Here is a 25,853-nt window from a genome sequence, read left to right on the forward strand (position 1 = left end):
ATCCCAGGTGGGACCCCACTAACCAATAAAGAAAACATGGAAACAGGAACTGGACTGACCCCAGTAATGACAAGGGCCTTGAGGAAAAAGTTTCAGGTAAGCCTTTAGGAAAAAAGCATGTTTTTGGTTCCTTTTCTTCAAAATCATTTATTTAGAATCATAACCAGAGCAGCTTTCTTAATAATAATAATATTTTTTAAATGGCACTTTATGCTTTACAATGTACTCACATATTTAGACTTCATATGTCTGTGAGATACTGAGGATTCTCATCTTCACTTTAGCAATGACTCGTTTTTAAAATTCCTTATTAAGTGTAATGATTAAACACTTCCTATATGCCAGGCCCTGCGCCGCAGTATTGGGGATATAGCGGCAAGCAAAACAGACACAGATCTACTGTTTTGGGGCTTTCAGTCTTGTGGGGAAAAGAGATGTTAATCAAATAATCTCACGTACGTATAATTTTGCACTGAAGTGAGTGCTGTGAAGGAAAGAAACAGGGTGCTTTGGGGACCCACAGAGGAACTTGGTCCAGCCTGGATGATTTAGGAAGGATTCCCTTAGAAACTGAGGAGGTGAGACTTGAAAGATGAATAGTCCTTAACTGGGGAGGGTGTCAATGAGATGTGAAGGTGGGTCCCCGATGGATGTCATGGAAGAAAGAGGAATTCTGGCCGATCAGAGGAACAGAAAAGTGGCCAGTATGGCTGCAACAGAGAGAGGGAGCCTGACAGACAGGGACGGAGATATAGCTGGGTCTCATCAGCTCTTTTCTTTGTCATCTACATGTATGCCCACACGCCAAAATCCCATACAGCCGCTCCCCCTGTGTGATATTTTTCCAAGCCCTGTTTGTCTCTGTCACCAACCGGGTCATCAGATCTGTAAGGAGCAGCCTTCCTTCTGCCACCCCTGCTAGAGTGTGGGAACATGGGGCTGCCGGCCTTCCTGGCTATGAAACTGACATTTCTGTACCCCTGTGGCAGCAGGGACACACCACAGAACTCCACTGCTGGCATTGTCCCACCCCAACACTGTCCTCCCTTCATTTCCTAGTTAAGAATCAGTGCCTTTGGCAGGAGAGCTTGGTCTCCTTCTTGCCAGTTCAATGTGGGTGTCCTGGGCGATATGCATTGTTCTTTGGAGGCGTGGCCAGATTCCTTTTTCCTCCCTTTGGAGCATTCAGTAGGAATCTACCCCTAGATCACCTTCCTTGGTGATACCACAGATTGTGGAGGGCGTGGGCAGAGGCCAGTGACCTCACTGAAGGACTAAGCCCCTTTTTTCCTTCTTTAGCTCTAGGATTCTTTTTGCCCCAGACCCAGCCCATAACTACTATAGTGGGCTGTGTCATGTAGAAACAAATAAAAATATAATAAATACTGTACCCACATATTGAGCAACAACATCAAAAATCACAGATAGGACCTATACCCTATGTGTGCTCTTCAAAAGTCGCTTACTAGGAGGGTGTCTAGTAAAAACTTGTTGGGCATCTAATGACTTTTCCTACCCAGCCCTTAGGCTTCCTTTCTCCTATAACTCTGAAGCAACTGCTTTTTTTATTTTTATTTTTTTTTACAGTTGTCCCACTTTTTTCCCTAAAGCTTCCCTGCACCCTGCCCACCCCTTCTCCCACAGTCAGTCCTCACCCAGTTGTCCATGTCCATGGGTCATTTATACATGTTCTTTGACTAGACTCTTCCCCTTCTTACCCTCTTCTCTCCCTCCCCCTTCTCGCCTCCCCCCTTGTCACTGTTAGTCTACTCCTTGTTTACATACCTCTGGTTCAATTTTTCTTGTTTGTTTATGTTGTTCATTAGTTTCCTGTAATAGGTGATGTCATATGGTATTTTTCTTTCTTTGCCTGGCTTATTTCACTAGGCATAATTCTCTCTAGTTCCATCCACATTGTTGCAAATGGCAGGAGTTCCTTCTTTCTTTCTGCTCCATAGTATTCCACTGTGTAAATGTACCACAGTTTTTGATCCACTCATCTACAGATGGGCACTTAGGCTGTTTCCAGCACTTAGCTATTGTAAACAGTGCTGCTATGAACATAGGGGTGCATAGGTTCTTTTGAACTGGGGTTTCAGGATTCTTTGGATATAATCCTAGCAACGGAATTGCTGGTTCAAAAGGCAGTTCCATTTTTAGTTTTTTGAGGAAATTCCATACTGTTTCCCACAGTGGCTGCACCAGTCTGCATTCCCACCAGCAGTGCACTAGGATTTCTTTTTCTCCACATCCTCGCCAGCACAATTGTTTGTTGATCTGTCGATGATGACCATTCTGACTGGTGTGAGATGGTATCTCATTGTGGTTTTTATTTGCATCTGTCTGATGGCTAATGATGTTGAGCATTCTTTCATATGCTTCTGTCTTCTTTGGAGAATCGTTTGTTCAGGTCCTTTGCCCATTTTTTAATTGGGTTGTCTTTCTTCTTGGCGTTGAGTCGTATAAGTTCTTTATATAGTTTGGAGATTAATCCCTTGTCTGAGGTATCATTGGCAAATATATTTTCCCACATGGTTGGTTCCCTTTTCATCTTGCTGATGTTTTCTTTTACTGAGCAGAAACTCTTTAGTTTGATGTAGTCCATCTGTTTATTCTTTCCTTTATTTCCCTTGCCTTAGGAGATATATCAGTGAAAATATTGCTACGTGGGATACCTGAAATTTTCCTGCCTATGTTTTCCTCTAGGACTTTTATAGTGTCATGGCTTACATTTAAGTCTTTGATACATCTTGAGTTTATTCTGGTGTATGATATAAGTTGGTGGTCTAGTTTCATTTTTTTTTTTTTTTTTTTTGCATGTCCCTGTCCAGTTCTCCCAACACCATTTGTTGAAGAGGCTCTTTTTACTCCAGTTAATGTTCCTTCCTGCTTTGTGAAATATTAGTTGACCATATAGACCTGGGTTTATTTCTGGGCTCTCTATTCTGTTCCATTGATCTATATGTCTGTTCTTATGCCAGTACCAGACTATTTTGATTACGGTGGCCTTGTAGTATAGTTTGGTATCAGATATTGCGATTCCTCCTACTGTGTTCTTTTTCCTCAAGAAGAATGTGGTTTCATAAAAATTTTTGAAGTATTTGTTCTAGGTCTGTGAAATATGTCTTTGGTATTTTAATAGGGATTGCATTGAATCTGTAAGTTGCTTTGGGTAATATGGACATTTTAATGATGTTGATTCTTCCCATCCATGAACATGGTATATGCTTCCACTTATTTGTAGCTTCCTTAATTTCTTTCTTCAGTATTATGTAGTTTTCAGAGTACAGGTCTTTTATATCCTTGGTTAAGTTTATTCCTAGGTACTTTATTTTTCTTGTTGCTATAGTAAATGGGCTTTTTTTTTTTTTTTTTTAGATTCTGTCTCTGATATTTTATTGTTGTTCTACAGAAATGCCTTAGATTTCTGAATACTGACTTTGTACCCTCTATTTTGCCAAATTCACTTATTAGGTCAAGTAGTTTTTTGGTGGAGTCTATAGGGTTTTCTATGTACACTATCATGTGATCTGTAAATAATGACATTTTTATTTCCTCTTTTCCAATTTGGATGTCTTTTATTTCTTTTTCTTTTCTGATTGCTGTGGCCAGAACTTCCGAGACTATGTTGAATAGGAGCAGGGAGCGTGAACAACCTTGTCTTGTTCCTGACCTCAGGAGGAATGCTTTCAATTTTTTTCCATTGAGTATGATGTTGGCTTCAGGTTTCTCATATACGGCCTTTATTATATTGAGTTATGCTCCTTCTATTCCCATTTTTCTGAGTGTTTTCATAATAAATGGCTGTTGTACTTTATCAAATGCTTTTTCAGCATCTATTGATATGATCATGTGCTTTTTGTCTTTCATTTTGTTTATGTGGTGTGTAAAGTTTATTGATTTGTGAATATTAAACCATCCTTGCATCCTGGGATGAATCCCACTTGATCGTGGTGTATGATCTTTCTAATGTGTTGCTTGATCCAGTTTGCCAATATTTTGTTGAGGATTTTAGCATCTATGTTTATCAGCGATATTAGCCTGCAGTTTTCTTTCTTTGTTGTGTCTTGACCTGGTTTTGGAATTAGAGTAATACTGGATTCATGGAAAGAGTTTGGGAGTCTTCCCTCTTCTTGGATTTTTGGGAATAGTTTGAGAAGGATAGGAGTTAGTTCTTTTCAATATGTTTTGTAAAATTCAGCTGCGAATCCATCTGGTCCAGGACTTTTATGTGCCGGGAATTTTTTGATTACTGCTTCAATTTCACTAGTTGTTATTGGTCTATTCAGGCTTTCTGCTTCTTCTTGATTCAGTTTTGGAAGATTATATGTTTCTAGAAATTTGTCCATTTCATCGAGGTTGTCAAATTTCTTGCCATATAGTTGTCCGTAATAATTTCTTACAATCCTTTGTATTTCTGTGGTATTGGTTGTGATTTCTCCTCTTTTGTTTCTGATTTTATTTATTTGGGTCCTCTCTCTTTTTTTCTTGATGAGCCTGGTTAAAGGCTTGTCAATTTTGTTTATCTTTTCAAAGAACCAGCTCCTGGTTTTATTGATCTTTTGAATTGTTTGTTTAGTCTCTATGTCATTTAATTCTGCTCTGATCTTGTTGATTTCTTTCCTTCTACTCGCTCTATGCTTTGTTTGTTGTTGTTCCTCTAGTTCTTGTAGCTGTAGGGTTAGGTTTTTTATTAGAGATTCTTCTATCATTTTTAGGTAGGCCTCTATTGCTATGAGCTTTCCTCTCAGAACTGCTCTCACTGTATCCCATAGGTTTTATCATTTATTCCCAGAAACTTTTTGATTTCTATCTTGATGTCATTGTTAACCCATTCGTTATTCAACAGCATGTTATTCATTCTCCATGAGTCTGAGTGTTTTTGAGTTTTTTCCTTGAGGTTGATTTCCAGTTATAAGCCATTGTGATCTGAGAAGATGCTTGATATAATTTCAGTTTTCTTGTATTTGTTGATGCTTGTTTTGTGTCCTACCATGTGGTCTGTCTTTGAAAATGTTCCATGTACATTTGAAAAGAATGTATATTTTGCTTTTTTTGCAGTGAAAGGTTATGTATATATCAATAAAGTTTGAGGTGGTTTTTTCCTAACGCACTTGGCTTGGTGGAAGCTCACCGTCCAGCAGTGGTCTCAGGATCATGGATGAGACACAATAAGAAACCCAAACACTGTATTTTGTCTGGGAGGAGGAAAGGTGGCCAATCTCTCTAGGGGAGAAAAGTCCTGATCAAACTTTCCAAGTTCCTTTAATTGAGAAGGGTATCCAGGGGATACAGAGTCAGGATACACAAATCATGAATCAATTTCAAATGCTTGGATTACTGTTAACAATCACTGGTTACTAATAACAATATATAGAACACAGTGAGCTTTCTGGGTCACAGTCCGCTAGGCATCCTGGCACTATATGGACATCAAGTGAATGCACCTTCTGGGTACTTGATGTTACACAGGGTCTGTAGATAAACTTAAGAGATGAGAAAAACAGAGCAAGCTTCAAAGCAGAATATGGATTCTTTAAATGCAATTCCCACAGCGACCCCCTGAATGGGCTTTCGGGTCATGTCTGTCTCCAGCCTTCCTGGTCTTCTGGTCAAGACTTATAGCCCTCCCAGGGGGCATAACTTGTGGCCGGGCTACAACTCACAAAACCACACAGGGTGTTCCCTTACAAAAGTTCATTTGATCTAGAGTGTTGTTCAGTGCCACAATATTGTTGGTGTTTCTTTGCTTGGAAGATCTGTCCATTGTTGACAATGGGGTGTTAAAGTCCACTACTATGAATGTGTTGCTGTTGATATCTTTCTTGAAGTCCTCCAAGATTTTTCTTATATTTTTTGGGTGCTCCTATATTGGGTGCATATATGTTTACAAGGATTATATTTTCTTGATGATTTGCTTCATTAAGTATTATGAAATAACCTTCTTTTTCTCTTGTTATGGCCTTTGTTGTGAAATCTGTTTTGTGTGATATAAGTATTAGTACCCCAGTTTTTTTTAAATGTCCATTTGCTTGAAATATTTTTTTTCCCATCCCTTCACTTTCAGTCTATGTAGATCTTTTGTTCTGAGGTGGGTCTCTTGTAGACAGCATATGTGGGCCATGTTTTCTTATCCAGTCAGCTACCCTATGTCCTTTGATTGGTATATTTAATCCATTTACATTTAAGGTTATTATTATTATTATTTTTTAATGACTTGACATTAGAAAATTTATTAAATTTATTTTTAAAGCAGTTTGGGTCCTCCTTTCAAATGCACGAGGCATGTGGGAGTTGGACTAGATCTGCCCCAGGCTGCCACACAAATTTTAAATGGATCTGGAGTCCTTCAGGGATTGTCCTAAATCCACATAATATTCTTTTTTTTTTTTTTCAGATTTAATGTGTTTTATTGATTAAAATATTACATTTGTGCCAATTTCCCTTCCCTCTGCTCCCCTCCACCCGGTGGCCCCCCTCACTCCAGTTGTCCCCCCCCTTTAGATTATGTCCATTAGTTGTGCATACAGTTCCTCCCAACCTCTCTCCGTCTATTCCATTCCCTCCTACCTTGATCCCCAATTCCTATATCATCTCCCTCCCTTTCCCCATTTCCCCTCCCTGTTGACCTCCCCCCAATATGCTTCCCGTACCCACAGTTCCTTTTCCACTCTCGTTGCCTATTTAGTTTGCCTTTGTTTCATCTCCCTAGCTTCTGTTTTTTTAAACCAGTCCCTTTAACATCTCATATAATAGTGGTTTGGATCTAATGAACTCTTTCAGTTTTATTTTGTCCTGGAAACACTTTCTCTGTCCTTCTATTCTGAATGACAATTTCGCTGGATAGAGTATTCGTGGTTGTAGGTTTTGGATTTTCATTACTTTGAATATTTCTTGCCAGTCCCTTCTTGCCTGTAGGGTCTCCCTTGAGAAGTCAGCTGATAGTCTAATTGGGACCCCTTTGTACATAATTCTTTTCTTCTCTCTTGCTGCTTTTAAGATTCTCTCTTTATCTTTAATTTTTGACATTTTGATTATAATGTGTCTTGGAGTGGTTCTCCCTGGGTCCAGTCTCTTGGGAACTCTCCTTGCTTCCTGGACCTGCAAGTCTATTCCCTTCCCCAAGTCTGGGAAGTTCTCCTTTATTATATTTTCACTCAATTTTTCAAGTTCTAGTTCATCTTCCTCATTCTCTGGCAAACCAATGATTCTTATGTTGGGCCTTTTATAGCTGTCCCAGAGGTTTCTGATCCTCTCATTGTTGCTTCCCATTTCCTCTCGCTGCATTGGTTGACTGCTTGTTCCTTCTCCATATTCCAGTTTGTTGAAATGAACTCTGGATTTTATTTCCTATCCTTCTGTCTCGTATGCGGTTTTGTTCCTTTCGTTATGAAAGTTTTTCGCTTCTTTCATATCTTTTTCCTGCTCTTTTGTGAATTCTGTAAGCCACCTGATAACAATGGCCCAGAACTGAGCCTCTGACAGGTTTCTTATCTGTTCATCTGTCAGGTTCTCTATCTGCTGTCTGGTGAGTTGTGTCACCGGTATTTCTATAGTTGTCTGCCTCATTTTGACAGATGCGTTTTGTTTTCTTGGGCCGGCTGTCGGGGGCAGTGCCTGTGTACTCGTAATGACCCAGCGACCGGCGGGCGCCGTTTGGCGTCACAAATCAGCGACCGGCGCCTGCCTGTCCGCGACCTATTTCGCAGCCCTGTGGTGCTTTCTTTGGGGGCGGGGGTCCAAGATGGATTCACACAGTTATTCAGCTAGGAGACCGGGATCCGTCCTCCTGTCCCCCTGGGCCTCACTGTTCAAGGCGATGCGGCGGCCGCTCTCCCCAGCGCCGGAGTCGCGCACCGCCAGGGGCTTGCGCAGCCGGGATTCCTCGCCGCCCACCGCTCCGGGTGCGACCGCAAACAGCACTGCCCTCTTTAACTCTTACCTGCCCAAGTGGCACCGCTGGTTTATAACTTCATATGTTGGACTTCCGTGTAGTTTTATTTTCTGGAATTTCTAGTTATCCTTTGTTTTGAAGTAGTTGTATTCCTCTCTAGTTGTAGAGGGAGACCTAGCGTGTCCGTCTAAGCCTCCATCTTGGCCTTAAGGTTATTATTGATAGGTACTTATTCATTGTCATTTTCCCTTTTATACCTGTGTTCCTCTGTGTCTCTCTCTGTTTCTTCACCTTCTTAAAGCAGACTCTTTAGCATCTCTTGCAGTGCTGATTTGGTGGAGATGTATTCTTTTAGCCTTCTTTTGTCTGGGAAAGTCCTTATTTCACCTTCCATTTTGAATGAGAGTCTTGCTGGGTAGAGTAGTCATGGTTGTAGGCCTTTGTTTTTCATTGCTTGGAATATATTTTGCCATTTCCTTCTGGCTTGTAGTGTTTCTGCTGCAAAATCTGCTGGTAGCCTTATCAGAGCTCCCTTGTATGTTATTAGCTGTTTCTCCTGCTGCTTTTAGGATCCCTTTTTGTCTTTGAATGTTGCCATTTTAATTATAATGTGTCTTGGAGTGGGCATGTTTGGGTTCACCTTCATTGGGACACTGTGCTTCCTGGACTTGTGTGACTTTTTCTCTTATCAAGTTAGAGAAGTTTTCTGACATTACTTTTTCAAACAGGTTTTCTATTCCTTGCTCTTCTTCTCCTTCTGGTATCCCTATGATGTAGATATTATTATGTTTCATATTATCCTGCAGCTCTCTTAAACCCTCTTCATTCTTTTTTAGTCTTTTTTTGTTTTGTTGGACTGTCTGGGAATTTTTTTCTACATTGTCCTCCAGCTTGCTGATCTGATCTTCTGCTTCATCCATCCTCCTTTTGACTCCTTTTACCATCTTCTTCAATTCAGAAATTGTATTCTTCATTTCCTCCTGGCTCTTACTGGTAGTTTTTATGTCCTTTTAAATACTTGTGTAGTTCTCAGTAAGTTCCTTGTAGCTTCCCTGGAGTTCTTCATAGTTCCCCTGGAGTTCTTTGTAGTTTTCTTTGAGCTCGTTGAGCTCATTGAACTTCCCTACAATCATTATTTGAATTCCATGTCTGATAGTTTGCTTACCTCTATTTCATGTAGCACTCTTTCTGGGGATTCCTCTTTTCCTTTTGATGGGGGTTGTTTCTTTGTCTCCCCGTTTTTGTGACTCTTCTTATTTGTTTCTGCTTCTTAGATTGATCTGCTTTGACTTTCTGTCTTTGTGTTGTGACCTTCTGTGGTAGGAGACCTGTGGGATTCAGTGGTACAGTCTCCTTTTTTTTTTTGAACTTGATGCTCTTGGGATGATCTTTATGCCATTTATTTGGGCTGTCTGGTTGACCTTGAGTTTTGGTTGTTGTATTGCTCTCTGGTGGGTCCTTTCCTCTGACTAGTTGCCTGAGTGTCACTCCTCCCACCACGTCTTGTATACTGTTGTAGATGAACACTTTCTTTACTTCCTGCATCTGCCCCTGGTGACATCAGATCGTGTCTCATTCTGGGCCTAGGAAGCCTTTTGGAGACTACCAGAGATCGACTGTCTTTGTCTGTCTCCGTTAGTTGTCAGTCTATTCAATCTGTGATCAACTGTGAGGCTGAAGCACCAAGAGAGGGGCATATGAATTCCTGCAGGTGGAGCTATTGATTCCCCTCATGCTGAGTCCACTTGGAGGGGAGTGGTCTGCCTGCAGTATGGGGGATGAGTCGGCCCTGGGACCCGTTCAGCTGCTCCCTCAGTTCTCTCCTCAACACCACTGCCCCAAACTCTCCTTAAGCATCTCTAGTCCACTCTGCCCTCCCTCTGCTGGAGTCCAGGGTAAGTGGGTGCCACTGCATTTTTCTACGTGGTCCTTTTAAGATCTCTGTCTCTGTCCATTTCTCTCAAGCAAGCAAAAAATCCCATGGCTGTTCACTTTTCACAGCTGGATGTTATTTTACTCTCAGCTCTGTTGCTGTAGGCTGGGAAGCCCAGCTGGGGATTTAGACTCCACTTTTAACAGGTGGAACCCCCAGCTGCTGAGATGTTTCTGTGCCTCTTCAGCCCTCACCCATTGGAGCCCAGTCAGCCCTCTCGCATCTCTGCACTTCCTACAAGTCATGTTGTGATGAAGTGGCCTTTTCTGTCTGTCCATGGTTATGAGCCGTCTCTCCAGCTAGTGTTCAGTTGTTTTTATAGATGTCTTCTGTGCAATTAAGTTGTAAATCCAGATTGGTCCTGGGAGGAGGTTAGTGTAGCTTCCACTTACTCGTCCACCATCTTGGATCTTGCTTGTTGTCATTTTGATGTTCATAGGTTTGATCTTCTTTTTCTTAAATAAGTCCCTTTAACATTTCATATAATATGGGCTTGGTGAACTCCTTTAGCTCTACCTTGTCTGGGAAGCACTTTATCTGCCCTTCCATTCTAAATGATAACTTTGCTGGATAGAGTAATCTTGGTTGTAGGTCCTCGCTTTTCATCACTTTGAATACTTCTTGACAGTCCCTTCTTGCCTGCAAAGTGTCTTTTGAGAAATCTGCTGATAGTCTTATAGGAATCTTTGTATAGATAACTCTTCTTTTCTCTTGCTGCTTTTAAGATTCTGTCTTTATCTTTGAGCTTTGGCATTTTAATTATGAAGTGTCTTGGCGTGGTTCTCTTTGGGTCTAGCTTGTTTGGGACTCCGAGATTCCTGGACTTGTATGTCTATTTCCTTCACCAAATTCGGGGAATTTTTCTTTATTATTTTTTCTCATAAGTTTTCAATTTCTTGCTCTTCCTCTTCTCCTTCTGGCACTCCTATGATTCGGATGTTGGCATGTTTAAAGTTTCCCCACGTTTCTAAGCCTCTCCCCATTTTTTTCAATTCTTATTTCTTCATTTTGTATTCGTTGACTGTTTATTTCTTCCTCATGTCCAAAATAATTGATTTGAACTCCAGCTTCCTTCCCTTTGTCATTGGTTTCATGTGGATTTTCCTTCGTTTCCCTTAGTATAGTCTTCACTTCTTCCATAGGCATTTTCCATACTCAGGCATGTCTGTCAAGTCTGTGAGCATTGTTATCACCAGTGTTTTGAACTCTTCATATGTTAGGTTGGTTATGTTCTGGTCACTTATTTCTCCCACTGGAACCTTGATACTTTCCTTCTTTTTGGCCATACTTCTTGTCTCCTCAACCTGACAACCTCCTGTGTTTTCCTCTGTGTCTTAGGTAGAGCTGTTGCACCTGTTATATTGTGAGGGGTGGAGCCTTAGGTATTTGTCAGTGCTTGGCAACCCATTTCACTATGTTGTGGCACTGTATGTGGAGGAGGAATCTGAGAGGGAACAATGTCACTTGTTCAGCACTTGCCCCTTTCCAGGCACTTCTCACACTTCCCGTATGGGACTTGTGCCCCTCTAGCTATTGCCCTTGTTGTGGTTCCCAGAGTAAGTAGGTTTGCAGATGTTCTAGGACCATGGGGACCCTCTAAGCAAAGGGACTTTACCGAGAGACCCTCAGTTTCTTCTGCTGCCCCAGCCCCCACTGGTTTTCATAGTCAGAAGCAATGAGGCTTTATTTTTCCCAGCACTGCAACTGTGAGCTGCACAGTGTGGTCTGGGGCTGGGATCACTGCACAGATGTCCCTCCCGACTTTTATAACATGTGGCTGTGCTTTCGCCAGCCAGCCACTACCACTGTATTCTGCTGTTGCTGCTGCTGCCACCGCCACCCTGTGTCCTCTCCACCTTGTCTCTGTCCCTCCTACCTGTTTGTGTGAGCATTACTTCTTTATGTCTTTTTTTCATTGGACTTCCATGGAGTTTGATTTTCTGATAGTTCTGATTGTTTTTATTTTTGAGATAGTTGTATTTCTTCTTTTGGTTGTGAAGGGTGGTGAAGCATATCTACTTACACCTCCATCTTGGCCAAAAGTCCTATAACTTAGTTTCTTAATGATTACACACAGTGCTTTTTCTAAAATGATTACTTTCCTGAGACTGTAGAGCTTATACTAACTGTAGAATCATGATCTGTGATTGTTGTTCCTAATGCAATGAAATATTAAGGAACCAATACCCTGCAAAGTTGTTCTAAGAGGTTTCTTAGTGTTTGGGAGTATGTTTCTACACCATGACTGAAAGGAGAGAATTTTTTTTTTTTAAATAGCAACAGTTCAAGGGCTGGCCAGACCTGGGCAGTCAGTAACAACAAAAAGAGCCAGGTAGGACTTCCAGTCAAGATGAAGGACTAGGCTGACATGCTCCATCTCCCTCCACAACTAAGAAAGACTATAACTACCACAAAACCAGAAATAACCAGAAGTTCCAGAAAATAAAGCTACATGGAAGTCCAGCGTATGAAGTTATAAACAAGTGGTGCTCGTCTGGATGGGTAGGAGGGGCGAAGCCAGGGCGGAGAGGTCAAGCTGTGCTGGCAGTGGCAGCTGTGGCAATGGGCAGCAGGATGGCGGTAAGCACAGACACCCATAATTAAGGGGAGGCAAGAAGCACCTGGGGAGCACCCCTGGCTGTAGACCAAACCTGTCAGCTTGTGATTTCAATGCCGGGGAAGGCAGACCCTCATTGCTTCGGACTGTGAGGGCTGGAGGACATGGGGATGGAGGAGGTGACTCCCGGTCTCTCAGCGGAGAGTGAACGGCAGGAATCCATCTTTCACCCCCGCCCCGACACAATGCACCACAGTGTGGTGAGAAGGGTCGCCTGGTAGTGATGAGTGCATGGGGATCCACCCCCTATAGCATAGGAGGTGTGACAGCCCTGCCCAGGAAGCAAAGGTAAACAAAAAACTGTCAGGATGGCAGGGATCATGATAGAGATCCCAATCACACAGCTGACCAGCCAGCAAATATATGATCTATTGGACCAGAAGATAGATAATCTTTCTGAGGCTCAGTTCAGAGCTATAGTTATAAGAAAGCTTACAGACCTAACAACGGATTTTAAATAAGACAGGGAAGGAATGAAGGCTAGTCCTGCTGAAATGAATGAAAACACATACAAAACAAATGGCGAGGTAAGGAAAACCATGGGTCAAATCAAGAAATCGGAACATCGGGAAGGAACAGTCAACCAGTGCAGAAGGAGGAAACAAAAAGTGAGGAAAATGAGGAGAGGCTCAGAAACCTATGGGGCATGTATAAGCGGGCCAACATCTGAATCATAGGGTTGCGAGAAGGTGAAGAAGAAGAACTAGAAATTAATAAATTATGTGAAAAAATAATGAAGCAGAACTTCCCTAACTTAGGGAAGGAAATGGAATTATAGGTCCAGGAAACACAGAGAGTTCCAAAAAAACTGGACCAGGGCTCATCTTGTTTATGTCATCTCAGAATGTACAATAACTGTCAGTAACTGGGAAAACCCCACACAGGTCACCTGACCTATGGAGTGAGGGTTATTGTGGTAGGAAAAGCCAAATGATGCTTCTGATACTATTGTCATCCCACCAAGATAGTAAATCGGAAGCAGTAAGGGCCCCCTGGGGGAATTTCTGAGATTAGCGCCCATACCAACGCTTGAGAGAGGGAGGGGCATAATAGACTGCTACTCCACCTCCATTTGTTGTGCCTGTTCGGTCACAGCAAAGGGTCTGGACAGTGACCACACATTATGACAAATGTGAAGTGGTGATGACAATTGCAGTGGCAGTTCAGGATGTGGTTTCTTACACACCCAGAATATGCAGCCACCGATCAGACTATTCATTTTTCTGTATTTATGGGCAGAGATAATCAAGTACATTTACATGTCAGGGACGAGAGTACATCTTCACTTTCTGGCCACATGGCTTGGTCATGTCACATGCTCTTTCCCATAATGTGACCCAGAGAAACCCTGATCCCTTATTTTCTACAGAAGACCACACTGGTCCACTTCATCAGTGAATTTATGTGTTTTCATCAGACACAGTGAAGCCCCCTTGATGATTCAGACATAAGACTGTGCCGGCAGGTGGAAGAGAAGCTTCGTTGTCCAGCACCCACTTCACTGGGGTAAATGCTGTAGATCTGGGCACATCAGCTCTCCCTTCTCAACTGAGAAACAATTTGCTACACCTTAGTTAGCTGCTTTTAGAAAGGCAATACGTGCCTTAGAATTTTGGGTGTATGTGTGGGATGTTATATTTTGACATGCTGCTCCTGCTCATGTGTAAAGGAACCTATAAGACTGCCTTTTAAAATAAATCCTAGAGCAGCAAAGGGCTCTGATAAAAGTTCAGGCCTGAATCTCAGGCCATTGGATGCAACAGACCCAATGCCGTTGCAAGTTTATGTGACGTAAAGAAGTGATAGGGATAGTCACAGTGTAGAACTTTAGGGGTTTGGAGCAAAGGTATGTCTTTTCTGCAGATAACTCTCTCTCCCTTAAGAGGGCAGTTCCTAACTCATTACTGGATCCCCGTAGAGACTGGATTCCTGACCACAGGATATCAAGGGCATTGCTATCTGAACTGCAAACACTGGGTGCTGTCTGAGCCACTGAAGCATGACATTAGACATGTACAGCAGTGCCCAGATCCATGAAATGAGTGTGTATGGGATCTGGCTCAAGCAGGAATGGAGAGCACAGGTGAACACCTCAGTGGGTGGCTCAGACACCCACGGCGCCTGTTCCTCCTTCCCCTTCCTCCATGCATGTCCATGGGGCTCCTCAGGATTTTCAATGATGTACTAATAGAGGGGAGAGAGCATAGACCAGGTTTATGGTAGTGTGGGTGAGGAATCCCATCATAGTTCTAACCACCTGGAAGCCACAATTGTCCCCTGGCCACTCTGTGCTCCTCTTGTGGCTGAAATGTTGAAAAGAAGAGGGTCATTCTGCTGATTTTCAGACAGCATATGAGATTGGGTTGCTGGGTCAAGGAAAACTATGTCTGGAAGTCAGGAGAGTTTGTTTGGGGAACATCTTCATATTTCATTGGTCAGAGGCTCCGTTCAGTGGAAAACGACAGAAACTCAATGGAGATAAGACCATGAAACACTCACTTCCCATATGAAGGAAGACTTGCCTCACAAAACTGTACAGAGTAGATGTCGGCTGGTGGGGAGAGAAAATGGAGTGGGTGGTAGAAGAAGGCAGTTCTGATTACACTCCCAGGACAGTTACAGCTTTCCATCCCCCATCTTCCTTTTTAGGAGGTAAAAATTGGTTCTCGAACTGTCATTAGCACACCATGCTACCATGATTAAGTAACAGATGGGAACTGTTTATCTTCTATGTTGAAGACTCTGACTTCCACCTGAACAAAGGAAGGAGCGAATGTGAAAAGCAGAAGGGTGGACTGTGATAGACACTCTGTTTCCTTTTCCAGACTCACTCTCTCCCCTCCTCCCCGCTGCTCGGCTCTGTGGGAGGCAGATCTGTCAATGGGATCTCCTGCCTCCTAGGTGGGTGCAGTCAATGCGGAGCCTGAACAGGAGACCAGAGGGCAGACCCTGGGTGGGGCTGAGCCACCAGTTCCCCAGCTCTGTCCCTCTGTGTTGCTGTAGGCTGGTCGGATTACTCAGCCTAAGGTCAGAGCTCCTGTCAGGCAGACCTCTGAAGCCTCCTACCCCACCTAAGGAATCTAGTAATGGCAATAACTTCTCTCCAGCATTTCAGGCCTACGACAGTAGCAGACTCTGTGACACCCACCCGAGGAAACTGTGCACACCCTCTTGCTTTTCCACCTCACACAAACCCGTCTGTCAAGTGATTCAAGTGGAATGAGGCCTCTGTTTGTGCAGAGAACCTGACCCCTAAGTAGACGCCTCATTGGTCACAGCGCACCTTCACCTCCCAGGTCATGGCAATGCCCAAATACCTGTGACTGCAACACGCTGCAGGCTCTGCTACCAGCCCAGCTGGAATGAGGTGTGCACCACATCAGTGAAGGACAGTCCTGAGATGGTGAATCTCTCCCTGGATTGCTCTCCTCCCCACCCCAGATCTCTGTGAGTCCTGCCCTCCCCTCCTGTAAAGAAACCTCAACACTAGATGAAAAGATGATGCCTTTATTTATCAGACACACGTGGCCACTGCTGGAGTGCCCACGCTCCCACGGGGCCAGGTCAGCTGCTCCCAGGCCCTTCCTTATGCTGTTACCAGGTTACAGAGTATGTGGGTGGGCATGTGGGCGAGAATTTGTGGGGAAGACGTAAAAACAACCCTGTTTGGTTGGGAGGTCAGAGGGAGGGTTGGGTTTAGGGTCAGAAGGGGCTAAGAATCACAGGGAAACACAGTGAGCAGGGAGGTCATCCCACACCAAAGGGCTAGAGACAGCCCCAGCACCACCATCGAAGCCACGTAGGGAGGAGGAACGGCGCTAAGTAGATCATTATTCCCATTCTCATTAGTCTCATTTTCAGACAACTCAACTGTGTGGAACGGCCCAATCATATTGGTGTGGTTCAATAAGGAGTTGGAAGGTTGGCTCATGCAGCCCTGAATGCCGAGTATGGAGGACAGCCCACCTAGAGAGTGAAGACTGAGTCAGAGGGGTCTCAAAGTAGTACACGGTTACATTCCTGAGACCCAGGAATCCCACCCCCTCCACCCCCTTAGCCCATGAGAACAGGCTCTGAGGCCTCCCTGCCCTCAGATCTAGAACTCTGGGTCCCCTGCTCCCTTTACCCTTAAGCCCATGAACCAGGGTCTCAGGCACCCTCCCACCTCAGCACCAGTGAATCCAGGCCCTCAACTTCATCATCCTTAGGACCCGGCCTTCAGCACTCACCTCCTTCAAGACCAATGTAACCTTTATAACAATGAGTGGTGCCCTTAGGGCATGTGACAATATCAGGGTCTGTACATAATCCACCAAACTGCACACAGGCAGGACACTGCAGGTCTCCTGGGCCAGGGGCCGCTGGGGAGCAGAGACAAGGTTGGGGTCCACAGCTCTGCTCTCAGTTGCAGCCACCCACCTTGAGCCCAGAGTCTTTGTGTTTCTGGGGCCCCATCTCCCCATGTCCCCTTTCTCCCACCCCGGTCCCCCCTACCTGGACGAGGGAGGGAGTTCAGCAGGACGCCGCTGCTGCCCGCCCTGTTGCACTCATCGGAGGTGCAGAAATGGACGTAGGAAGCTGCGAGCACTCCGGGGGGTCGCGAGTGGATGGAGACCTTCTCGAAATTCTGTGTCCCAGTCTTGCTGCAGCCTTTGCTCCCCACAACGAGTGATGTGGGTCCTGTGGGGGACAGAGTGACAGCTGGGCAGGGGGAGGGGAGGCTCTCAGGGGGTGGGAGTCAGCGGTTCTTGGGTGCTAAGCAGGCAGAGGGTGAAAGTAGGTCCCCTGGGTACAGGAGCATAGGCCGTTGCAGGCAGGGCAAGGGCGGGAGCCTGAGCCTGGGTCCTCCCCGCAGCTCTGTTGTCTCTCAGTTGCTGCTCAGACGTCACCTTCTCAGCAGAGCTTCCCCCGATTTCCCATTTTTCATATCGCGACCTTCCCCTCACTCTCCCGGTCTCCTCTCTCTGATGGATTTTCTTTTTCCCCAGTGGCACATAAAGCTGCAGGAAGGCAGGCCCCAGGGGATCTACAGAGCCTGGCACACAACAGGGACGCAGTAAGGCTCAAAGTCACTGATGTTACTGTGCATTAGCTCTGTTCTCAGACCCGCATGGACCATTGAGTATATCCGCACGGCGTCCCAGCACGCTAGGTAATGTTACTGCCAGAGCCTAGTCTTCAGTTTTCAGAAGAGGAGAGCAAGGTGCAGAAAGAGGAAGAGCGAGGTGCAGAACTCCAGGCATGGGGGGTGGGGTCAGACAGGAAGCTCAGGGGACAGGGCCCAGGCTAGGAGACCCGGGACACTGTGCAGCGCCCCACCCTGCTGCCCAGCCCACGCACCTACATCTATGATCAAAAGTGTCTCCTGACACACCTCGTCCAAATCACACATCGCCTTGTTAACTGCATTCCATTGCACAGGCTCCTTAGTCAGGTTTTGCTTAATCTGAAGCATGACCCCCTGTTGACAGGTCCAAGAAGCTGGGGAGAAGAAATCACCAGGGTTTGTGTAAGCTCGGGAATAAGCCATGTCCATCCCTCCAGGTCCTGTGCTTGGGAAGGTGATCATGTTCTTGAGTCACATTCCTGGTAACCTGGGTACATTCACTTCATCTCAGGTTTAGAAGGGACCTTTGAACTCCAAGTCCTCCATTCTTTAAACCACCACTTCTGCTCCAACATCTGCAGGGACCTTGCTCAACACCCTTGGAGGCTGCTCCTCCACTGGGGTCTGGGAGAGACGGATGGATCTTTCTTAACCTGAGCCCATCTCTATTTCCCTCGCTGGGGCTCAAGGTCCTCATCTGGATAACGAGGAGTGTAGCCTGACACCTTATATTCTTGTAACCAAGAAGTCCTGTGATCTAAACCAAATCGCTCCCCTGCCCAGTATGTACCGAGCCTTCGCTATGTGCCCGGCTGCAGTGACCGCTCTCCGTGGATGAGCCCATCGAGGTTTCCCCAGGTGCTCTCTCATCTGGGTTACCTTATCTGCTCACAACCACCACCGACGTGGGTGGTGTTTTCATTCCTCCCCAATTTCGGGATGGAAAACAGAGGCAGAGGAGCTGTGAAGTAGATTTCCTAGTTTCCCAGTGCTAGTAATTAGCCGAGCGGGGCTCCTTGGGGAGAGGGATGGGGAATTCGGTGACTGATGACCGTGCTCCGCCACCTTGGCCTCTGAGGGCCTCAGGAGTCCCGTCTGAACACCAGGAGCCTGGACCGTCACATCACCGCAGAGATGTGTCCCGTGATGCAGGAACTGGTGGGCTGATGACACAGCATCCACCAACATGAGTAACCTCCACAGCAGCCCCACGAAGGAGGACCACTCATTCCCCCACTTCACAGACCACAGCATCGTGGCTCCTGCTGCCCTCCTCCCAGGCCGGCCCCTGCTGTCCCTGTCCCCACCTCCCACGTGCTGGTCAACAGTTGCTCCTGTCTTGCAATTGCTCAAGTTGAGAACATTCTTAACATTCGCTGTGTCTTACACCCTGTGTTGCACCCATGAGGATATCCTGTTGCTTTAAGCTGCAGAATACCTCCAGAACCTGGCCACTTCTCACATCTCTGCTGCTTTCACTGGGGTCCAAGGCCCTGTCAGCCCTCCCCTGCTTTCTCCTGAGTCTCCCTGGGGGGGTCTCCTCCCCCATACCCACCTCCCACTGACTTTTTCACTCAGCAGCCAGAAGAATCCCCATAAAATGTAAGTTGATTCATGTGACTCCTCTGCTCAGAAGATTCCGGGAGGTCCCCAGGTCATTCAGAATACAACTTTATGTCCTTAAAATGGCCCCCAAAGCCCTGCCTCTCCATCCACATGTCTTTCTCTGCTCTTTTAAAAAATACATTTCTGGAGCTACACTGACCTCTGGGCTCTCCCTCGAACACACAGCCAGCACCCACCCACCCACCCCAGGGCCTTTGCATATACTTGTCTGCTCTCAACTGTCTGGAATCATCCACTCCTCCTTGAGTTTGGTGAAAGAGGCTCATAAGAGGTGGTGATCCTCCAAAGTTAGTTCCATGGTACAACCCAGACAGGAGCCTACATTTCTCTGATTGAGACCTAGGCTCTTAGCTGCTGCGCTTTCCCTGACAGTGCTGACCCACCACCCTCACTGACACCATGAACCTGTCCCATACAGGGGGCAGTCAACACCATTCACATTCTAGCCCTTTGGTTCTACTTTAATGGACTCCTGCCACTGCCTGCTTTAGGCAACCTGTGTTCTTGCACCCAGCCATCTCCCAGTCCCAAGTCTTCACAGGATCTGTCTGTCACCCTGGAATGGCTTTCTCTCTCTGTGATATCTTGTTGTACCCCAGCTTCTGATGCCTGCCTGGTCTTACCATTGCTCAATAAGTGTTTGTTAAACTGCTGAAATGAACCCAACCAGGGAAGGCAAACACATTTCCCAAGATCAGACTCCAATGTTGAAAGCTAACAGAATAAGTTTTTGTATTAGTAATATTCAATTGTGGCATAGTAGCTGTGTTTTATGTGGCATGTGTGTGGTTTGTGTAGCACCTGAGTATAGTGTGTGGGGAAGTGTATGTACGTGGGTGTATGAGGTGTTTGACATGTATGATATGCTTATATGATGTGTGTAGTGTGTGTGATATGTGTGTATAAGGTATGTGGGTATGTTGCACAGGTGTGGCATTGTATTGGTTTTGTGCATCTGTGTTTGGTTTTTTTGTGGTGTATGTGGCATGTAATATGTTGGCCTGTGTGTTGTGTGCGGTATGTGGTATGTAAGGTTTGTGGTGTATGTGTTAGGTGTGAGAAGGCATGTGATGTGTGATGGTGTAGTGTGCATGCAGCATGGTGAGTCGGGTCATGTCTGTAGTGTGTATTGTGTTCTGTGCCTCTGTGTTGTATGGTGTGCTGCATGGGTTACATTTTATTTGTTGTAGGAATGCCCTCTGAATTATGAATGTTACCTGGTCCCAGAGATGAGGGCCAGACAATTAAAAAGAATTAATCAAAAAGAGAGACTCAGACTGCCCCTCCCTCCCTGGCCAATACCTTTCCATGGCTCCCTTGCCCCCAGGAGAAAGGCTAACCATTCACACTGGCTTTGTGGCTACTTGACCCAACACCAGGTCCCCGCAACCTCCTTCTCCCCTCCCCCGCAAATATCCAATCCCAAGACGTGGCAGGTCATTTCCTGCCTCTCTAGCCGTGTGCCACTGATCCTTCTGCTTGGAATAGCTTTTCTGAAGTTGTCTACACCCACCTTGTCTACCTGAAAAACTGGTAATCACCCTGTAGTCCAAGCTGCACCCATTCTCTTGATGTGACCTTCTCAGACTGAGCCCTTTCTGAAAACAGCAGGCTTAGTCCCATCGCCAGCCCTTTGCACATGCTGTTTCCTCTGCTTGTTAACGTCCTCCCCCTCCTCTACTAGTAAACTGCTGCCAATCTTTAAGACACGACTCACAGGTCACCTCCTCTGTGAACCCCTCCTTGATGGCCCACCCCCAGAACATTACTATCTTCCTCCTCGCAGCTCCCCCAGGTCCTCTTCACCAAGCCCTGGGACCATCTGCAACTGCGATGTCTCATCTGCTTGTCCTGGAGGCCCTGTAGGGCAGGAACAGGGTCTGAGCCCTCTGCAGTCTCCATGGGAGACCTTGGAATCCTACAAAACCTCACCTTTCATCCTGAGCTAGCTCTTGTGTTACCTCAGGCTGGAAACCTTGGTGTGGGTGACATGCAGGCCCTGGTTTTAAGGCTCCCAGTGTAGCCAGAGAGATCTAAGCACAGACGAGTGTTTGCTGAATACACTCAACCTTCTCCGTGAAGTTCAAAGGACTGGATGCCGCGGGCAGATGAGGAAACTGAGGTTCGGACAAGGAAGGCCTTCTTCCCACTGCTAAGTCCCCACTCCCCTCCCCACCACCTGTGCTTCTCATCGAGGTACTCCAGGCCATTGTCAGTCTGCCCAGTGCACCGGTAGGTCTGGGTTTGGGTGGGTGAGTGGGGACACTTTCAATGTCCCAGCTTGGCCACTGCTGTCCCTATCACAGCTGAAGCATCCTTGGTTTTCTATTAGACCTTCCTTCTTACAGAGCACAGCTGCTGGGGTGCTCTAGTACCATGGGTGGATGATGGTGGGTGGAGGGTAGACAAGAGATGAGAGACCCAGGACTACACAAGGTCGGAGTGCGGGAAATAGAGCCGAAGGCAATGACTCACTCCCAGCATGAGAACTATGCACTCTGCACTCAGTTCTGCACCCAAAGGATACAGTGGAATGCAGAGCAGCCAGCCCTGTGTGCCACTTGACCTTTCTCCCTGCTCCTCACTCCCTCCCACATGCACAGCCTGCCTTCACTTGGTTGGCCAGTCCTGGTGTCATTTAAAACACTCACCAATGAGTTATAATCCTCTATCTGTCCCCTGGATCATGCACCCTCTTCCTTCCCTTCAGCAGGACATATCCTACTGGCATCCTTACCCCACAGCACCTACCAGGACAATTCCTCACTTGGCACATGCCTGAGAGAGCAATGAACTTCTAAATTACTTGCAGGTGTTGGTGGGATGTACTGGACTTTCATAAGGGTCATTACAGCGCAAGGCTGCAGGGCCGATCACAGCCTTGTCTTCTGGGCGTGGGACTCACCGTTATTACAGTTTTCAGTCACAGACAAGGGCCCGATTTCCTGAGTCTCATTAAGCAGGTTGCAGGCTGCCTGGGACGTGCACCCCTGGACTCTCAGCCTGGTGGAGATGCCCCCTGTGGGAAGGGGCCAGGCAGAGTGAGTGAGGGTGAGATGCCACTGCTGGGGCCATCCAACCCCGAGAAGCCAGGCCCACCCTCCTCCGAGGCCCAGGTCTTTGCAGCCCTCCCCCCCTTCAGTGCTGGCAGAGACCCCGATGTCCCAGCTCACCGCCCCTGAGCTGGAGGACCCCGTTGTAGCAGTGCGTGTTCCCGACGGGGCAGGTCAGCTCTGTCGCAGACTCACAGCCTCCCGTAGACAAGCAGACTGGGCACCTCACAGACCCCGGGCCTGGGAGATGGGAGGGAGGAAGGGGAGATGGGGCTGCCTCTGTATTCGGATCTGGTGTCTTCTACCCACCCCCCTTTTGCTGGGCCATCAACCTCCTCAATCTCTCCAGACTTGCCCTCCTCAGGTTTCTCTCACGTAGGCCTGGGGTACAGCAAATTAGGGTTGTGTGGTTGAGGATGGAGCAACGGGGTGGGAGGGGGCATGAGTTCTGGAAGGGGCACTGGGGACTGATACCCGAGGGGTGACCTGGGCAGAGTTCACCCACAGCTTCCACTACACAGTCCAAGCCTGCAGGGGGCTCCAAAGAGCAGAGAAAAGCAAAGCATCATCCCAAACCCGGTTTGTGATACAAAGACAGTGAAAAGTTATAGGCTGAGTTCACTTCGGAAGAGGAAATACCAAAACCCTAAACAAACCAGAGAGAGCCATGCCCAACAGTATGGAAAGAGGAGCGTGGCCCAGGGTCGGGCTCAGGTATTGGGGGTTGAACTCAGAGGAGCGGTGGGGGTTGCTGCCCAGGACTGTGAGCGGAGGCTGTGTCAAGGGATGGAGTCCTGGGGAGTGTGGACAGGCTGGGTGCCAGGGAGGGGTCTGTGCTCCCCTCCACCCCAACAGTCCCTCTTCTCTCCCCCTCTCCCTCCCTGTCTCACCTGCAGAGGGGGGCGGGGTCCAGAGAGGGAGGGTGGTGGAGAGGTCATTGCAGAGGTCCTCGTGGCGACACACGCGGGTGTAGGAGACAACGGAGAGGCCAGGGTCTGCCTGGTGCTGGGTGACACGGGCCTCCTGGTCCTGCTCCTGGGTACAGCCCTTGGTCAGCACTAGGAACACTAGGGGTCCTGGATGAGAGAGGGGGGCAGGCAGGGTGAGGATCAGGATTCCCAGGCCCTAGAGGGAGGGTCTGCGCCAAGGCTGGGGTGAGAGGCTGGAGAGGAGGCACCCGGGGGCTTCCTCCTACAGAGGAGGGTACAGCCCCTGGTGTGAGGGAGGGGGACTCCCGAGTCCCTACACCAGGCAGGCAGGACCGGTCAGGAGGAGGGAGATCCCCGCACCTGGGAGGGGGTGGTCACGCTGGGGTCCGTGGGGCCCTTCTCACCGTTCTCAAGGAGCACCAGCGTGTCTTGGCAACCCCAGCCCTCTCTGCAGGTCTGGTTCTCAGTTGTCCACGTAAGGGGCAGTTCAGTTGCATTTCTCACAATCTCACCTGTTCCCCACTGACAGGTCAGGGCCTGCGTTCCTGAGATGGAAACAGCAAAGGCCCCTTAGCCCGACCTCCTGGGAAATCCCCTCCCAGGTCGGGGTCCTCACTCACGGGGCAGCACGAGGGCGAGGCCCAGGAGGGCAGGCAGCAGGGCCGGGCTCATGGTCAAGGCAGCTACAGCTCTCGCTCCTTCTCCTTCTCCCAGGAACCTGAGTCCTTTTATATCTCTCCTCAGCCAGGGCAGCCAGGAAGGGGTGGGGAGTGGACGGCCTTGCTAAAGGAGGCCTGGGCCCACTTTCCTCATCTCACCAGCTTAAAGGCTGAGAAACCTGAGGCCTTCCTCTTTCCTATGACCCAGGAATCCAGACTCCCAGCCCTCTTCTTTCCCAGACCCAGGAGTCCAGACCCCAGGTCCCTCAACTGTCAGAAACTGAGGCATCCTGACCCCCAGCCCTCTTTCCTCCTGAGCCCAGCTGTGGAGGTTCCCCCCCTTCCCACCCTGTTCCAGGGTAGTTTATGAAGGCAGTTTCCTCATTTCTCTTAGCAACATGACTACTTTCTGGCCCCAGGTGGGGAAATGGCGCAACAGCCTGTGAGGAGTCTGGGTCTAGGTTGGTCTCCGTGGTTTTTCTACCGTGACCTCTGCCCCCCACAGATTTCTACCTCTCTTTTCTTTCTTTTTCCTTCAATATGGCTTCCCTTTTCATTTTCTTCTTCGTGAATTTCCCTCATGCTTTCTATCTGCTTCTCCTGATTCTGGTTCTCAGTGTTCTTCTCCTTCTGTTCTCTCCCCTCCCAGCACAACACAAGCCTAGAGTCCCCAGGTCCTGCCACCCAGGAGGGAGCTGAGTTATGGCAGGGGAGAGCAAATAGCTATGGAAGAACTGGAATATTCATTGACAAAGCAAATTTCTCTGCTAGAAACAGATGGGAACAGCCGTATTCTGGAACACCAGCTTTTCAGGAAAATGGCATCATAAACCCTGCCTCATAATGTTGGCCTATTACTGTGGTGCAAATATGCCCACCTTGTCTGAGTTTGAAGTTTCCAGCAGTTTAAGAACCAGCTTGCCAAATCCTGCATATCTAACAACAGGATTGCAGGCGTGTACAAACCAGGTGTCACCCACTGGGTGGGAGGGAGACAGGAAAGGATATGGAGCCTCTGTCAGTGGATGCAGAGGCTGCAAAGGGCCAAAAGGAAGGGTGAGGAGAACAGTGGAGGAGAAAGAGAAATGAATATGTAACTTGCAATGGTATGTGTTTTTTGACATAGTTATATGTTCTATTTTTATTTTGTTTGCAACCTCCAGCTGTGCCGCACAGACAGTGTTTCTCTTGTCTCCCGCTGTGTCCGCACCACTAACGGGGCATGTGGTGGGCGCTCAGTGGGCATGCACTGACTGAGTGAATGACCGAGTGAATGAATGAACGAATGAAGAGGAGGCAAAGATGGCACCACGTTTGTGGAGGTTGTGCCCTTTTGAAACACGGACCCCTTCCCAATGATTGACATTGTTGCTGTGAATGATACCCACTGAGTTGTGCAGGGCCTGAAGCAGGTCTCTGGAGGAACAGGGGAAAGGACATGGGCAAAGAGGCACATAGGGTCCCAGGTTGCCCATTAAATGCTTTGTTTTAGTTAACAAATATCTACTGTGGCTGAAGTTTGTGTCAGGCACTGTCCTAGTTGCTGGGGATACGAGAATACCAACCAGAATGAGGGCCTTGCTTTTGTTGGGCTCACAGCTTATGAGAGAGACAGACGCTACATGAATACATGAGCACAAAGGAAAAATCTTAGGAGGTGCTGGGTGCTGGGCAGGTGATATAAAAGTAAGTGAATGAACTGGCATCAGGAAGGGCCTCCCTGAGGAGGCGACCTCTGAGCTGAGGCCGAGTAAAAAGAAAGAGCCTGCCATGAAAAGACAGGTGGGAAGAGTATTCCAGGAAGAGGGGAGAACATGTGCAAAGGCCCTGAGGTGGGATCCAGCTTGGTTCCTGTGAGGATCAGAAAGACAGCAGGGCTGGACTCTGGTGACTAAGAGGGGCAGTGACAGAAGACAAAGGTGGAAAGGCTGGCAGTGGCTCTGCCAGGTAGACTAAGTCCGGAGATGAAGGCAACCTCCTGGGAGCCCTGGATCTTTCAAATGGCTAATGCAAAGGCTGGGTGTGGCACTTCAGC

The 25,853-nt window shown here is 47.2% G+C and overlaps 1 protein-coding gene across 1 annotated transcript; it reads right to left on the reverse strand.

Moving 5' to 3' along the window:
- Window positions 1–16,662: 16,662 nt before the first annotated feature.
- Window positions 16,663–23,890, reverse strand: LOC149995079 (CD177 antigen-like). The gene is made up of 8 exons (XM_090259311.1): window positions 23,780–23,890; window positions 23,564–23,704; window positions 23,121–23,306; window positions 22,351–22,470; window positions 22,083–22,196; window positions 17,785–17,925; window positions 16,939–17,124; window positions 16,663–16,805 (listed from the first exon to the last, which is right to left on the reverse strand). The coding sequence occupies exons 1-8, from the start codon at window positions 23,829–23,831 to the stop codon at window positions 16,663–16,665; spliced, it is 1,083 nt and encodes a 360-aa protein (XP_090115437.1). The 5' UTR covers window positions 23,832–23,890.
- Window positions 23,891–25,853: the final 1,963 nt, after the last annotated feature.

This window comes from Furipterus horrens, unplaced genomic scaffold (genome assembly GCF_987537825.1).
Source record: "Furipterus horrens unplaced genomic scaffold, mFurHor1.1.pri manual_scaffold_13, whole genome shotgun sequence".
NCBI lineage: Eukaryota > Metazoa > Chordata > Mammalia > Chiroptera > Furipteridae > Furipterus > Furipterus horrens.

Excerpts from the sequence above, each read along its gene's own strand:
- LOC149995079 (XM_090259311.1), bottom strand. The coding sequence starts at position 23,831 with ATGAGCCCGGCCCTGCTGCCTGCCCTCCTGGGCCTCGCCCTCGTGCTG. Across the intron at positions 23,307-23,563 it reads GCTGGTGCTCCTTGAGAACG|GACCCCTAGTGTTCCTAGTG; the intron begins GTGAGAAGGGCC and ends TCTCTCATCCAG. Across the intron at positions 22,197-22,350 it reads GGTCCTCCAGCTCAGGGGCG|GGGGCATCTCCACCAGGCTG; the intron begins GTGAGCTGGGAC and ends CCCTTCCCACAG.